A 15,789-nucleotide genomic window follows, 5' to 3' on the forward strand; every position below is an offset into this window, starting at 1 on the left:
TGCTGCTGTCGGCCCCCGTTCGATCCCTGGTCAGGGAACTAAGATCCCGCAAGCAAAACAAAAGAAAAAGAAAAGAAAATATATGTTCACACAAAAACCTGTACATTCGTGTTTTTAGTAGCTTTATATTCATAATCGTCAAAAACTGTAAACATCTGAAATGTCCTTCAACTCATGAATGCTTGGAAACCTGTGGTACGTGCCTACGATGGAATTCTACTCAACGATCAAAAGCGGGGTCGGGGGAGTGGTCCACGTGGATGCTATGCTTTCTAAACAAGAACTGAATTCACACAGAATTTATATAAAATGTTAAATATACACAAGTTTAAATTTTAGGGACTTCCCTGGTGGCGCAGTTGGTTAAGAATCCGCCTGCCGATGCAGGGGACACGGGTTCAATCCCTGGTCCAGGAAGATCCCACATGCCACGGAGCAACTAAGCCCGTGCGCCACAACTACTGAGTCTGCGCTCTAGAGCCCGCGAGCCACAACTACTGAAGCCCACGCACCTATAGCCCGTGCTCTGCAACCAGAGAAGCCACCGCAATGAGAAGCCCACGCACCGCAACGAAGAGTAGCCCTCGCTCACCACATCTAGAGAAAGCCCGCGCGCATAGCAACGAAGACCCAACGCAGCCAAAAATAAATAAATAAGTAAATTTTAAAACAAGGGAAAGGCAAGTCTGCAGCCCAGTCCCTGAGAGACATTCATGGCAGTAACCAGAAAGGAGCTACTGGCTAAGAAAAGAAGAGCCCAGAACTTCCCAGGGGGCCCTCCCATCCCCCCTCAAACAGGCTGTCACAGACTCAGTCACTTTTTAAAAAGGTTTATTATTTCAACTGTGAATTATTTTTAAAAGATGATAAAATTCATTTCTCTTCCAGTAGAAAAGAGACAGAGGCTTGCCCTGGAGACCAGGAGCCCCGGGCAGACGGGTCACCCGACCAGACACCCAGGCTGATGGGCCCGGGGCTTCTCCACCTCCTCCCAGGCACCGAAGAGCTGAGGACCCTGGTGGGGGGCGGCTCGGGGCACAGCCTCCTGCCACCCCAGCCAGGGAGTGGCCGGCTCAGTATACATGATGATGTCAGTTTAGGCTGGAGGGAAGGGGCGCAGACACCCAAATCCGGCGCCTGTGTAGACTTCAGGGAGATCACGATCCTGCAGGGGGTTAAGGATGTGGTCGGCGGCATCTCCGTTTTGAGGCCCAGATGGGTGTCCAGTGGCCACAGCTCCGGGTCCGGGCTGGGCGCTGAGCCACGGCCCGCGGCCCACCTGGCTGGTGCACAAGCAGTCTGCACTCCTGGGCTAGGTTTCGGGACAGCGGCCACAGCCCCTCGGAGTAAAGGCCCTGTCCTGCCTGGGCGAGCCACCAGGCGGGGGCTGCAGTGTTTCGAGACTGACGGAGAGGACCGCTGGGGAGAGGTGACCTGAGTCCTCAAGAGCTCAGGCTCGCTCACCCAAGGGAGGGGACCCTGTGCCCACAACACCTGTGGTCGGGCCTGTGGATCACTTGGAGAGAAGGTTCCGGAACAGTCCTTGTTGACGAGCCTCTCCCCAAGTCCCCTCAGCAGCGGCTCCATCCCTGAGTGTCTGCACACACCTGTGCACACACGTGGACACGTGCTGGGGGTGTGTGCAGTGTGCGACAGGCATGTGGTAGCAGGGGGTGGCTCAGACTTTGGGATTAGTGGGCTGTCCGCTGAGAGAGTCCTGAAGAAGCGGGGTGTAGGGGCTGGAGAGCTGGTCTGGCTGAGTAGCCAAGCTGGGCTGGCTGGCGGCATCTTCGGGACCCTGTGGAGAAAAGGGGAGGTGCTGCATCACTAAGCCCCGCCCACCAAGCCCCGCCCGGACCCTGGCTCCGCCCCGTACATCCTCCACCAGCATGGAAACCCCCCTTGGAGCCCCCATCTGCACCCCCCCCATCAAGCTCGAGATGAGAGAAGACTGGAGTGACCTACAGACTCCTGGGACTCCACTACAAAGGGTCTCCTAATCTCATGAAACACCATCTTGCCATGCTCTCACCCATCTTAGAGATGGGGAAACTGAGACCCTAAGAGACTTGCCTAATACAGTGAGAAGGGCAGAGCAAGGAGTCCAGGGCTTATATAAGCAATACCGTTAACACAGAAAAGCTGGAAACCACCTAAATGTCCACTGATATCAGAATGCATTTAAAAGACAGAGTTACAAGATCGTAGTCAACCTACACAGCTGTCACACAGAAAACTGAAGAGGGGAAATCCAGCTGCGGAGTGATTCATATAGTTTGACACCACGGAGGTAAGCTTTTTAAAAATTATCTGTCGTTCGTGGATACATATATACAGACTTAGAGGGGAAGAAACATGCAAACACCAAATTCCTAGCGATGGATGTCTCTGGGGAGAGGGGGAGGGGCAGTGGGACTTGGCGAGGGGGGCAAAGGACACACAGGGAAAAGGTGAAATACGACAAAATGTTAGCAGGGTTGTTGGGTCTGGGTGAGAGGGAACTCAGAGCGTGCAGTTCATCTAGTTTTACATTTTTAAGTTTCTCAATTTAAGGAAAATTTTAAAGGTAGCCATGATGATAAGAATTGGGGGCAACTTTTCATCCCCCCAGGCCCTGGCTTCCTTCCCCTCGAAGAACGGAGACGCTTCCTTGCCCAGCAGCTGTGGTCGGAAAACCCCGGACGCCCCTACCCACCTGGGCCTTTGCTCACAACCCCCAGGGGCCTGCTTCACCGCGGGGTGGGGTAAATCAAACCCCACTCTGGGTGGGGAGCGTTGGGGGACTCCTGACTCCTTTCCTCGGGGACAGAGCTCAGGCTTCCGCGCACCGAGCCACATTCCAGCCAGGGGCAAGGAGGGGTGGGCGTGCGCCTCTGCCGACACACCCCCCGACACAGAGGCAGCACGGGACAGCGGGGGTCGGGGGGCGGGGGATTCTTAGCGATGTGGGCCCAGAGAGCCACGACTGGAGAAAGCCTCGCTCAAAAGTGCAAAGGGGAGGGCTTCCCTGGTGGCGCAGTGGTTGAGAGTCCGCCTGCCGATGCAGGGGACACGGGTTCGTGCCCCAGTCCGGGAGGATCCCGCATGCCGCGGAGCGTCTGGGCCCGTGAGCCATGGCCGCTGAGCCTGTGCGTCCGGAGCCTGTGCTCCGCAACGGGAGAGGCCACAACAGTGAGAGGCCCGCGTACCACAAAAAAAAAAAAAAAATTGCAAAGGGGAAACTGTCTTCCCAAGAAAGACACATGTACAAACCTTCAGGGAATACACTTCCGTTTAACTGAGGAATGAGGACTTGGAATTAACGAGAGAAATCATGAGACTGCAAGAGGTGATCCTGGAACATGTCCCTGAAGGGCTGCCCAGTACCATTGTCCAGGCTATTCACTGCACAGGGGCACCCAGCCAAGTGGGTATAAACGGGGTGTACTCTGTTTGCCAAGCCCTCAGCCCTAAAGCAGGCCATGTCTGCACAGAGGAGCTGTCTTTTCTTATTCGCACAAAAACACCCTTCTGGGCTAGTGGAGGCCCCATGTCCTCCCTTTCCTGGAGCAAAGCAGCCCCTCAAGGCCACCCCCATGCCCAGACACGGGGCAAGGTATAGGACCGTCCCCAGGGACTCAGCACAGGCTAGAGGCCGAGCTGCAGGGATTCCAGGTCTCCAGGACCACTGGCCGCTTCCCAGGTGCCTGGTCCCCTAAAGCAGACCCGACAGGACACTGCCTTCCCCAAGTACACGTGACCGGGGGGTAGGGGTCTCATCCGGGCTGAAGGCTGACCTGTCTTCCAGAAGACAGAGCAGTAGCATCTCTTTAATCAAAAACTTCCCTAATAACTTGACATTTGGATTCTGCTGGTAAATCACGAAGAGACTCCAGCTTTGGTTTTGTTTTATTTTTATTTTGGGGGGGGCAGGGAGCAGGACATCCTGGCTGTGTCCAGGGAGGTGCAGCCATGGGGCTGAGACCTCACAAACACCAGCTCTATCTATGCTAAAAGCAAATAACCCCCATCTCTGTGCCTGAAGACCCCACCCCTGCACCGCGAGAACACCAGGCAAGTTTCTGCAGAAGGGAATCGTGGCTGCAAGGGGGCAGGGGTGCCAATGGGGCCAAATTGTACACAAGAAGGGCGTCCCAAGAGGAATTCTGGGAGAGAGGAAGGCAACGGGGGGCTCGTCTCCAGCTAGGACACCCTGCCCCCTAAGCTCAGGAAGACAACCCCCTTAACACCCAGCCCTGACGTGGTCGGGCTCTCTTATCCCCAGATGGGCAGTAGGAGCCCCCCAGAGCCTGGCTGGGGGCACAGCGGTCCCTCCCTCCCGCTCCTTGCAGGGCTGGCAGTACCTGCCAACAAACACACCCACGCCCAGCGCCCATGTTCTATTTTATCTCCTCCTCCGGCCCTGGCAATCCAAGCAAACTGGAAGCCGCCAACTGGTCCCAAAGAGTAGGGCTGTCACCTCATCCCCAGCCTGTGGCTCTCAGGAAAGCTATTTAAACCCGAGCAGGCCCAGCCCCAAAAGCTGGAGAGGTGGTACATTTTTCAGAAACCAAAAGCTATAATCCGAGGCATAAGCATAGGGCGACTCACCCCCGCCCAAACCCCAACCGTAGGGCCCAGAGCTCTGCCTGTCACATCCCCTGGTGGGACTCAGCTCTCCTAAGACCTCAGACCTAAAGGAACACAGCCCAGGAGGTGAACCCCCAAAGGCACTAGCCTCCGTCTCCCGCAGGTAGGCTGCCCGATGAAGGAGGGCAGCCAGTTAAATGTGAATTTCAGGTAAACAGCAAACAGTTTTTCAGTAGAAGCGTGTCCTGATAATTCCATGGGACACACTTAGGCTAAAAATCATTCACTGTTTCCCTGAAATTCACATTTAACTGAGCGTCCGTTTGTTGTTGTTGTTTCTGGGGCTGTTTGTTTTTGCTCAGTCTGGCAACCATACCCTCAGACCGAGTCCTAGATCTACACCTGGTGCCCAGGTGATGCCTAAATTCTTTTGTCTTGGCCAGTCATCCGGATTTATTTAAACTTATCTACATCAGGATCCTGTTAGGGGGCCATTAAAATACAGATTCCTGGGCCCCACCCATGACGCTATTCCAAGAGGTCTAGAAGGATGTCTGTGGACCTGCATTTTTTCGCAGACTTTCCCAGAAGAGTCTATATCGCACCAGAGGTTTGAGAAGCAGCTGAGACCTAAACCTCGATCCTGCCTTTCTAAGACAACCTTGCAAACAAGACACCAGCCCACTAGTCACCCTCCATCGCCTACCACGCCTGGGATCACTCGGAACGTAAGAAGACAACAAAATACACAAATACGTATTTTCAATCTGTAGACACTCCAGGTGAAGTTCAGGCTGAAGAGATGTGTGAGATCCCAAGCGTTTCAAGCCGCCAGAGTTCTACTCACTATGGGAGGGGATGGGGGGCGAGAGGTGTTACCTGGTACCCACCTACAGTCTTGCTTCTTGCAGTACAGTCCCCTTGGGAGCTGATGTCATCAGGGATTCAGAATAGGCCTGAATGGCCTCCTTATCCTTTGAGCCCTTTTTACTACTACTCCAAAATAAATAGCACTTCTCCTAGAAGATAACCAAGCTAATTTATAGTTGACGTTGCAGCCGAACACACACGGTTTTTACACGGTTCTCCGATTTCCAAAAAGCAGAGGGTGGGGTACAGAATTCTAGAGTCCAACCACCATTAGTGACTGGAGTTGGCTGAGACCTGGGGAGTGATGGTGTCTTTCACCAAAGACAGAAAGACGAGCATCTTCAGGAAACACACTTGGTCAGACGGGCAAGCTGAGCTGAAAAGGGTTTGTCAGCCTGAAAATTTAAGGCGAATCACGGAGGGGAGATGGGCCGTGCTGGGCAAGGTGGATTGGCCGAGACTCAGAGAGTTGAGCAAGTGGCATTTTAAGTCTCATGCTCCACTGACTGAGCTAGTGGGTGGCATCTTAAATCGACCAGAAACAGCGACATTTCTGTCTAAAAAAAAATTTTTTTCTTTCAAGAATGACTTGACAAAAACGTCTTTGAAGAGAAATTAAAATACGTTGAGTTTAACGACATGCCATTCTTTTTTTTTTTTTCTCCCCTATCAGGACAGATACATAAAAACACGTAAGGCCTAACCCCTGCTAAACCAAAAAATACGTAATGGGATAAATTTCAACGACTGGGCCTCCAGCAAAACCTGCGGGGAGGGGGCCTCAACCATGGTCAGTAGAGACGATGATATTCTTATCGGATTTGGGGGACACGGATGGGGGATGTGAAGCAGGGAAGCTTTCACATTGTTCATCCTCACCGTCTTCCCCCTCCCCCTTCTGACGGACCATTAGGAGAGACAGAGGGCAGAGGCTGTCTGGTCCAGCCCCTCACCGCTGCTCCCCTGGGCCTCACTCCTGGAAACCCATGCTGGCCCCAGGGAGGCATCCATGGGTTGGGGGCTAGGGCTTCTGGCCCCTCTGTCCTCCCAGCATAATTCATTCCAAAAACCCTAGGGAGTTCCCTTCTGCTCTGGCTGGGGCAGTGACAGAGGACCGGGCCCCCAACGTTCACTGGGGGCTCAAAACACCAGAGGCCCTGGTACCCTCACACCAGTGCAAACCTTTTCCCCCAAAGGACTGGGAATTTGGAAGGGAAATCAGGTTAAGGGTCTGAAAGCCCAGGTTAAGAGCCTGGAAAGGTTTATCCTCGCCCCAGCAAACAAGCAAGTTAAGCGAGCGAGCGTGCGAGCTGCCTCCGAGGAAGAGGAAGAAGAGAAAACGCTGTTGGCCGGAGCTAAAGCAAGAAAGCAGGCGTTGCAGGTGGCCCGAGGGGCAGCAGGGGAGCTGCGCAGCCCCCGACCGAGGCTGAGGCCTGTGGCTCCAGGACAACTCGGGGGGCAGGGGGCACCGGGGGGGGAGGTTCTGGTTCATGGATTCAAAATGGCCTTTCAAGACTCCCTGCCACTGAGCAGTGTCCCCTGTCCACCAGGTAGCTGCCCACCCATCCCCGCTGCCCCGGGGGCCTTGCATCCACGGGCCTTGTCACCATGTGACGGCAGTAACTTGCTTAAAGCCCCCTGGTCTCCGGACCTCACATCCTACTCATGTCTGTATCCCCAGAACTGTGCACAGTGACCCCCCCATAAGCTGTGAAGGTGTCAGTGAATGCCATGAATGAATGAATGATGCAAATCAAGAAGGTGTATTTGTTGGAACTTCCCTGGTGGTCCAGTGGTTAAGACTATGCACTTCCACTGCAGAGGGCATGGGTTCGATTCCTATTTGGGGAACTAAGATCCTGCATGCCTCACAACGTGGCCAAAAAAGGGGGGCATTTGTTATTGGCCCCTCTTTTTCCTGCCTCTGAATGGTAGATGCCCCAGGGCTGGCTCTTCAGAGCTCTTCTCCATCCGTGCTCCCTTCCCCAAATACCTGCTCCTATTCTGGTCCAAGCCACCATCCTCGCTCACCTGGGCCTCTTCACTGGTCCCCCTGCTTCCGCTTTCCCATCTGAAGACCAAGCGGCCACACGTTAACTGACCTAGTCACTCCTCTCCTTTACAGCTTCCAACAGCTTCCCGTCACCCCCAGAATCAGTTCCAAGCTGCTCACCCTGCATTACAGGACCAGGCATGACCTACGTCGGCCTCTCAGACGCCACCTCCTCCCCCGCTGCCCCCATGCCCACTCCCCTCCAGCCACCCTGGCCCTGCGGAAGCCTCCAACACACCTCACCCACCCCTGCCTCAGGGCCTTTGCACTGGCCATTCCTCCACCCGGAGCACTCTTTCCCTGACTCTGTGCTGAGCATTCACTTCTAAGCTTAAATTCGACCTCTTCCGAGAAACCTTTTCTGACATTATCTCTATAGTTGTCGCCAACGCCCTGGGATGCTACGGTGTCCAACTTGGTAGCCACGTATGGCCGTTGAGGCTTCGAAAAGGGGCGAGTCCCAGTCAAGACCTGATGTAAATGTAAAATACACACCGGATTCCAAAGACTTAACCAGAAAGAAAATGTAAAAAATTATATTTTTTATATTGATTACACGTGGACATGGTCATATTGATATTTTGGATATATTCGGGTTAAATAAAAGATATGATTAAAATTAATTCCCTTTTACTTAAGGTGGCTATTAGAAAATTTAAAATCACACACGTGGCTCATGTCGTATTCGTATCAGACAGCACTGCCCTAAGCCCATCACATTTTCTATTATCATCGGTGAAATCATCTCTTCTGTTTATTTACTTGGTTTCCACCTGTCTTTCCAACTAGAATGCCAGTCCCCGCACCCCCCTTCCCCCGGGAGTAGCAACTGCCTTGTTCACTGTCGTGTCCCTGTACCTGCCAGAGCCTGAAAGCCAGCAGCTGCTGACTTGAAGAACAAACCATTCAAGTACCAGGTCTCCTGATCCAAAACCACCTGCAGCCCCTCCAAGGGAGGGTCCCCAGGCCTCCCAGAACAGGCAGAGAAGTGGCAACAGAACATGCAAGAGAAGCAAGGATGCGGCAACAGCTCCCCAGCCCAGGCGGAGACCTAGGACTGCCGCCCGAGGCAGGCTGCAGGCTGAAGGTGTCCGTGGGCACAGCAGGAAGGGGCTGCTGGGGGATCTGATCTGAGCCCCTCCTTCCCCCAAGCAGGCAAGCAAGGGGCCACTCGGCCCCGGCCAGGCTCTGGCCACCACCTACTTGGCTCCGGATTTGGTAGACGATGGGGATGAGCAGCAGGACGCAGCCCAGGGCAAGGAGCACGTACTGGGCATAACGCAGCACCTTGGGCATCAACACCAGCTGGGTGTAGAACGTCTGAAGGGTCTCACCCTCCATTGCCCCGCTCTGGCGAAGGAGAAAGACAAACAAGTGGACTGGTGCCACGTACTGTGGGCTGAGGGTGCAGACGCCACCCCACACCACACCCCTCTGTCCCCCAACCCCTTTCCCATCTCAAGCCCACTGGCCAGAGCATGCGATGGATGGAGCCAGCCATGCCTCTTATTTCCTCTGGGGCCACACAACAGGACTACATTTCCCAGACTCCTTGCAGCTAGGCAGGCCCATATGACTTGTTCTGGCCAATGGGATGGGGGCACAGTGATGCTGCAACTTCCACGCCTGGCTCCCATATGATTCTCTCCATCTCTTTCCCAATTTACTAAATGGAGACGGATTCTGAAGATCTCCAAGAGGGCAGGACCAGAAGATGGAAGGAGCCTGGATGTCCCTGAATGTCTGCGTGGAGCAGAGCTCCGCCTGCCCCCCATCAGACTGTGATGTGAGTGGGAAGTGAGCTTGACATCTGAAGCCTGTCTGATCCAGCGGTTAGCTCACCCTGATTTAAAACGAGCTAAGCCAGAAGGAACCCTGAAAAGCTGGGAGAGAAGAAATTTCAATAAAAAGTTGACACCCTGAAAACCAACTTCCCTTCATCTCAGGAGAAGGGGCCATGTGCATTAACAAAATTATTTTACACCCTGACCAGGGACTTTACAGTTTCATGCAGCTCCTGTGTTCCTCATCTCGTGTGATCCTTTCAACCCAGTGGGATAACTGACATAAAGTGCTTGGAGAGGGCGAAGTTTCTAACAGATGGTTCTGCATTACTCAGTCCAGCTCCCCCAGCCTAGCCTCCCCACCACACACAGCCTCCTGCCCCAAATGCCCACATCAACTCCTCACTGAGGCATCAGACACCACGCCCTCGGGTGCCCAGTACCCGGGGAGAGGGAAGCAGCCTTACCTCTCCAAACCACATCAGTGGCAGGATCACCGGCTCGATCTTCCCAGTTTGTCTGGAAATAAGCGAGACCAAGCAAGTGAGAAGTTATGTCAGGGTGTCTTAGATCAGGCAGCTCTGGACCTGCGATTGGAAGCCCCAGGGTCAGGAGGGATTTGACGTTGCAGCAACTTGGTCGGCATGGGCTTGAGCGATGGGCATCTCCTGACAGGGCGCAAACTGACGACCCAACAATATCTCTTTAAATGAAAAATTCTTACGTGGAGGGGCTGCCAGGGACCTAGCTGACAGCCATGTGTTCTTTTTTAGAAACAGAACCCCGATCTTATTCCGGATGGCAATACGCCCAGACAACAAACAACACGGTTTATGCTGATCACTTGCTTTCCTTTGGGGAGTCTGGAATCTGGGTCCGTGCCAAGCAGAAGGCGCCTACGTGACCAGCCCCCAGTAAACACCCTGGGTGCTGAGTTTCTACTGGGCATCTCTGGTAGGGGACATTTCACACGTGTTGTCACAACTTGTCACTGGGGAAATGAAGCGTGTCCCGGTGTGACCCTCCTGGGAGAGGGCTCTAGAAGCCTGTGCCTGGTTTCCCCAGACTTCACCCCGTGAGCCTTTTCCCTTTGCCAATTATGTTTTGAATCCTTTCTCTGTAGTAAATCACAGCCGTGACTATTAACTACATGCTGGGTCCCCTGAGTCTTCCCAGTGAATCATCAAACCCGAGAGTGGTCTTGGGGACCCCCGACACAGTCAGCTACTAGATAGCTGTGTGACCTTGGCCATGCTACTTACCCTCTCTGTTCCTCCTCTGTAAAATGGGGATTATAATGGACTCCTCACAGGGCTCTAGTGAGGACGGAACGTGACACCATGAAAAATACCCAGCATATAAAAAGTGCTCTAGGGGAGTTCCCTGGTGGCCTAGTGGTTAGGATTCTGGGCTTTCACTGCTGTGGCCTGGGTTCAATCCCTGGTCGGGGAAATGAAATCCCACAAGCCGTGTGGCACAGCCAAAAAAAAAAAAAAAAGACATATAGTGCTCGACGTTTATTATTGTTGTCTCATTGTCAAATGCCTGCAAACAACTGGACAAACAAATATTCTGTAACTTCACCATTCCTGGGTCTGCTTAAAGAAGGCACAGCTGGAGGGGAGCTGGCACTCTCTCAGGGGACAGGCACCAGAGTCAGCACAGAAGGTCAAAATCCTCAATCACAGTTCTCAAAAAGCGCTTGTTCAATAGAGTACCGTGCAGTGAAATGAATTTACACCGTATCACCTACAGAGGAGACAGACATGGAGGACGCTCTGGAAATACAATGGCGCATCCCCTTCACTTCAGCCTCTTTAATCTGAGTTTGTAAGAACTGATGTCAATTGAATGCACAGAGTGTGCAACCCTGCTGCCTTTATCTTGTGAGCAAACAGCACAAAAGTTCCTCAGACAAGTCACAGCCAGACAGCTCTGCTTCCGGGCGGGCGGCGGTCTCCAGACATTTCCCACACAGGTTCCTCGACAGCCCTGGGAGATGCTGACAAGCACTGCTGTTGGACCACCGCCCTTGAGACCACCATCCCAGCCCACAGGGGCAGCCAGGCAGCTGTGCGGCCTTGGTTCCGAACAGATGGGAACACAGAGGCCCAGAGACATCAGGGTGCTGGCTCAGGGCCACCAGCAGGCAGAATCCAGCCACCCAGACAGACTGCTGGCTTGAGCAGCATTTGTCAAAAATCTGAATGAACTCCCAACAGGTGGAATGTGTGCTAACATCCAGATTTTGAAAAATGCATTTGCAAATGCATAGGATGTGGCCACACTGAGTGCGTGGGCCCTGGCGCTGGACAGAGGCTGGCCCTTGGTCCCATCCCCACGGGTTCCACTTAGTCACCTGCCGGCCCTGCACATCCAAGTTAGCAGCCCAGGCGCTGAGGGACGGGAGCCCTGTGGAGCTCACGTCTGGGCAGCAGACACCTAACGCACGCGTGGGGCTGTTTCACCCGCCACAAACGCTTCAGGAACAAACTCTCTGAGCAGCCTCAAAATGTAAAAATGAAAAGCTAGTGGGGGAGTAAGGATGAGCTGCACTGACATGCTCACCAGCTCAGACAAAGTGTTATTCTTTCCAGCTGAGAGGCATCTCACAAAACCAAACAGATGCTCACATTCCTGCAGCCCAGGATCTTTCTGGGGGAATTTTTTTTTTAATGAAACTATTTCAAATATGCTAAGAAGTACAGGGGACTTCCCTGGTGGTCCAGAGGTTAAGACTCTGTGCTTCCAAGGCAGGGGACACGGGTTCGATCCCTGGTTGGGGAACTAAGATCCCGCATGCCACACAGCGCGACCAAAAAAATTTTTAAAAATAAAGAAGTACAGACCCTGACGTAACGACCAGTGTGCTCCCTCACCCAGCTCTATCCTAACTCGATGTTATAACAAGAGCTGGCAAGGATGTAGAGACACTGGCACCTCCCACGCTGCTGGTGGGAGTGTAAAATGTCGCAGCCGCCCTGGAAACCAGTCTGGCAGCTCCTGAAACGCTTAAACATAGAGTCACCATATGACCCAGCAATTCTGCTGCAAGGTGTCTACCCAAGAAAACACACATCCACACAGAAACTTTAAATATTCAAAGCGGCACTATTCATAATGGCCAAAAAGTAGAAACAACCCAAACGTCCATCAACTGATGAATAAAAACATGGTCTTTCCATGCAATGGAATGTTATTCGGCCATAAAATGGAATGAAGCAGTGACACAGGCCACAACGTGGATGAACCTTGAAAACATCATGTTAAGTGAAAAAAGCCAGACACATATTATATAATTCTATTCACATGATATGGCCAGAATAGGTAAGTCCACAGGAACAGAAAGTAAATTAAGGGTTGCCTGGGGCTGGGGAAATGGGCAGTGACTGCTAAAGGGCGTGGGGTTTCTTTTGAGGGGGTGGATGGAAATGTTTCAAAATTGATTGGGGTGATGCTGCCCAGCTCCGTGAATGTCCTACAAATCACCGAATTGTGCACTTTTAAAGGGTGAGTTTTATACTGTGTGAATTAAATCTTGATAAAGCGGTTACTGAAAACCAACTCCAAAAAAAGAAAAAGAAACCCAGTGCTTAAAGAATTCCTCCCATCAAGTGAACGGTCTCACTTCAGAAGACTGTTTGCTAAGTTTCCACTTACAGACACTTGGTTTTGGCAGGATTTAATTTTTGCTACTCTGTCGAATGGGAGACAGCTTGGATGGAAGAGTCTGGCTAATTTGGGGGACAAATGTCAAGAGAGTACAGGGCAGGGATGTCAGGATGCAGTTTGGGCTCGGCTGAGAGCTAAGACCCCCCTCAGGGGTTCAAGGGGCAGGGACCAGATTCCATATCCCGAAGGACCATCTCTCTCCCCAGATGCCAGGTTCCGAAGGACATGGCCAGAGTCCCGAGTCCCTGATCTCTCAACAGCAAGGCAGCCCGGGGCTCCCAGACCCCACTCACCCGATGCCTTTCACAGACTTAATGTAGAGGCTCAGCTGCAGTTTCACAGAGCAGTTCATGGGGATTCCGGTGACCTGCAGTGACAAGAGCAGTGAGGGGCCCGGCTTCCCTGGAGCCCTGGGGACCCCTTCAAATGGCCCTCTCCCTGGTCACGCTCAAGAGGGTACGTATCCCAAATGAACTGCCCATCCGATGGGGCTTCCGCTACCCATTCAAAGCCCTGATGGGTAAACACATGTTCCCCAAATGGCTCTGATGTCCACGACCTCGAGGGATCCCCTCTGGTGAGCCAGCCTCGCTCTGGATGGAAAAAGAACTAACCCTTTCCATCTGTTCTCTTGCATAATGCATCCCCCAGTGCAGAAGGACGTTTCCCAGTCATCGCCCCTCCCTCCAGCCTCCAAATAAAATAAAATAGATTTACATGTTAATAAAGTCACTATCTTCTCCATTCACCCCCCATTCCCTCCCCACCAGCGTCTCAAAGAGAAAGTCTGCAGGGAGCTGGCTCGGCCCCTAGTGCCTCTGCAATACACCTCCACCTGACCTCCATTTCAACAGAGCTGGCCTCAGGCTCGTGCCAAGGGCAGGCGACGCTATTTTACAGAGAGCCCAGTGATATTTTGCGTTCTTTACTTGGAGATTTTTCTTTTCTTTGGCTGCACTGCACAGCTTGCGGGATCTTAGTTCCCCGACCAGGGATCGAACCCGCGCCCCCTGCTGTGGAAGCGCAGAGTCCTAACCACTGGACAGCCAGAGAATTCCCTATTCAGAGACATTTTTAATTTCCGATTTGAGGTCATGATAGAAAGCTTCCTTTGTGCAGGAATTTTTTTTTATGAGATTTTTTTTTTTTAAGTAGTAAGTCAATAACACAAAAAGTGACACACATATAGGACCAAAACCAGGAAGGTGCTTCCAGAATGATGTCAGGAAATGAGAGTGGAAAGGAACCTAGGTTTGAGGACAGACTGCTGCTTCTTAGCTGAGACTCTTCTCATCTGGAAAGTGGAGACAACTCTGCCCACCTCACAGGGTTTCTGCAAGGGCAAAATAAGGGATGCAAGACAGCCACACTCAGAGCTATAAATGCTGTGCTGTTATCACATACACCAGTCGGAGAGGGCATTATCTTCCAATATAGCCTGGCATCCTGAGGTCCTTTGGGACCCCAGGGGCACAGAGCAACTGGCCAAAGGCCATGCTCCCAGGACGGGGGAGAGTTTGAACTTGAGAACCCGGTGGGATGGGAGTGAGATCACCCGTGTGCAAAAGAGCCAGCAGGGGTGAGGCTGCCCTGCTAGCAAGGCTGTCCCTGGCTGGTGTCTGCGATCCTGGATTTCAGGAGGGCTCCCACCTCTCCCTGACAGATAAGAAGGGCTCACTGTACCAGGACAGTTTGTACAAACACTGTGGTTTATGCTGACACCTGATTTCCTTTGGGAGTCCGGAATTTCGGTCTGTGCCAGGTAGACAGCGCCTATATGACCAGTCCCAGTAAGAATCCTGGGCACTGAGTCTCTACTGGGCGTCCCTGGTAGAGGACACCTCACTCGGGGAATGAAGGGTGTCCTGTGTGACCCCTACCCTGGGAGAGGGCTCTGGGAGCCTGTGCCTGGTTCCCCCAGACTTCACCCCGTGCGCCTTTCCCTTTGCTGACTGTGCCTTGTGTCTTTCACTGCAATGCATCACCGCTGTGGGTACCACCATATGCTGGGTCCTGGGAGTCCTCCTAGCAAATCCTCCAACTTGGGGGTGATCTTGGAGACCCGACACATCCTGCTTTCTAGACTCTACATTCTGGGGTCTCCACTCAGGCCACTTCCTTCTCCAGGAAATGTGTCTCCTTCCTTCCTTGACTGTCCAGCCCCCTCTTCTTGGGCAAAGCCCCGCCTGTCCCCCACCACCCCGCAATCTCAGAACGGAAACTTGGACCCGTGAGCCCACGTCTGTCACCACACACACACACACACACACACACCACACACACCCCGGTTTCAGGAGCAGGAAAGAAGGCACCAGAGAAGCCGCTTCCAGCAGGCATTCTGTTTTCCGGGCTAATGAGATCAGAAACCAGCAAATCGACCCCATGACCATCCTCCCCAAATCGACAACAAAATCCAAGGCCACTTCCTCTCCCCGTCTGCCCCTGACCTGAAATGAGAAGTAGAAGTCTACTTCTGCATCAGCTGATGTGCTGCTGCAAAACAGCTGTTTGCATTTCTCCAGCCTCCCAAACTTAACTGTTTCTCTCTCAATGTGGGGAAAAAAAAAGAAAATCCACGCAGCACAATGCAGTGACAACAGAGAAAAGATCTTGCTCTTGCTGGAATACCCAGAAGCCAGCAGAGAGAGAGAAAGAGAGAGAGAGAGAGAGAGAGAAGCAGTGAAGTGGATGAACTAAAAGAGAAAGTGGAAAACCATTTGTTAGCTTTATAATAAAAGCCTTTTAAAAACTGGTTAAAAGTTTAAGACAGTATGGAAAAGCCTTAACACAACTAACAATAAAGGATGAATTTAACATAGAGCACGCAATAGATTCCTATTA

The 15,789-nt window shown here is 52.6% G+C and overlaps 1 protein-coding gene across 9 annotated transcripts in view; it reads right to left on the minus strand.

Moving 5' to 3' along the window:
• Positions 1-814: 814 nt before the first annotated feature.
• The window catches only part of SCARB1 (scavenger receptor class B member 1), a 110,224-nt gene continuing 95,249 nt past the window's right edge, over positions 815-15,789 (minus strand). For 6 of the 9 annotated variants that reach the window (XM_067701177.1, XM_067701176.1, XM_067701179.1 and 3 more), the window contains 5 exons: positions 13,242-13,315; positions 9,744-9,795; positions 8,696-8,842; positions 5,460-5,588; positions 815-1,798 (listed from right to left, as the gene is read on the minus strand). In XM_067701177.1, coding sequence (XP_067557278.1) covers positions 5,460-5,588; positions 8,696-8,842; positions 9,744-9,795; positions 13,242-13,315 — 402 coding nt within the window. In that variant the 3' untranslated portion in view covers positions 815-1,798. Of the gene's footprint in view, positions 1,799-5,459; positions 5,589-8,695; positions 8,843-9,743; positions 9,796-13,241; positions 13,316-15,789 lie in introns of those variants that run through there. The other 3 variants (XM_067701174.1, XR_010933386.1, XR_010933387.1) reach the window with 3 other exon arrangements.

This window comes from Pseudorca crassidens, chromosome 12 (assembly GCF_039906515.1).
Source record: "Pseudorca crassidens isolate mPseCra1 chromosome 12, mPseCra1.hap1, whole genome shotgun sequence".
Classification (NCBI taxonomy): domain Eukaryota; kingdom Metazoa; phylum Chordata; class Mammalia; order Artiodactyla; family Delphinidae; genus Pseudorca; species Pseudorca crassidens.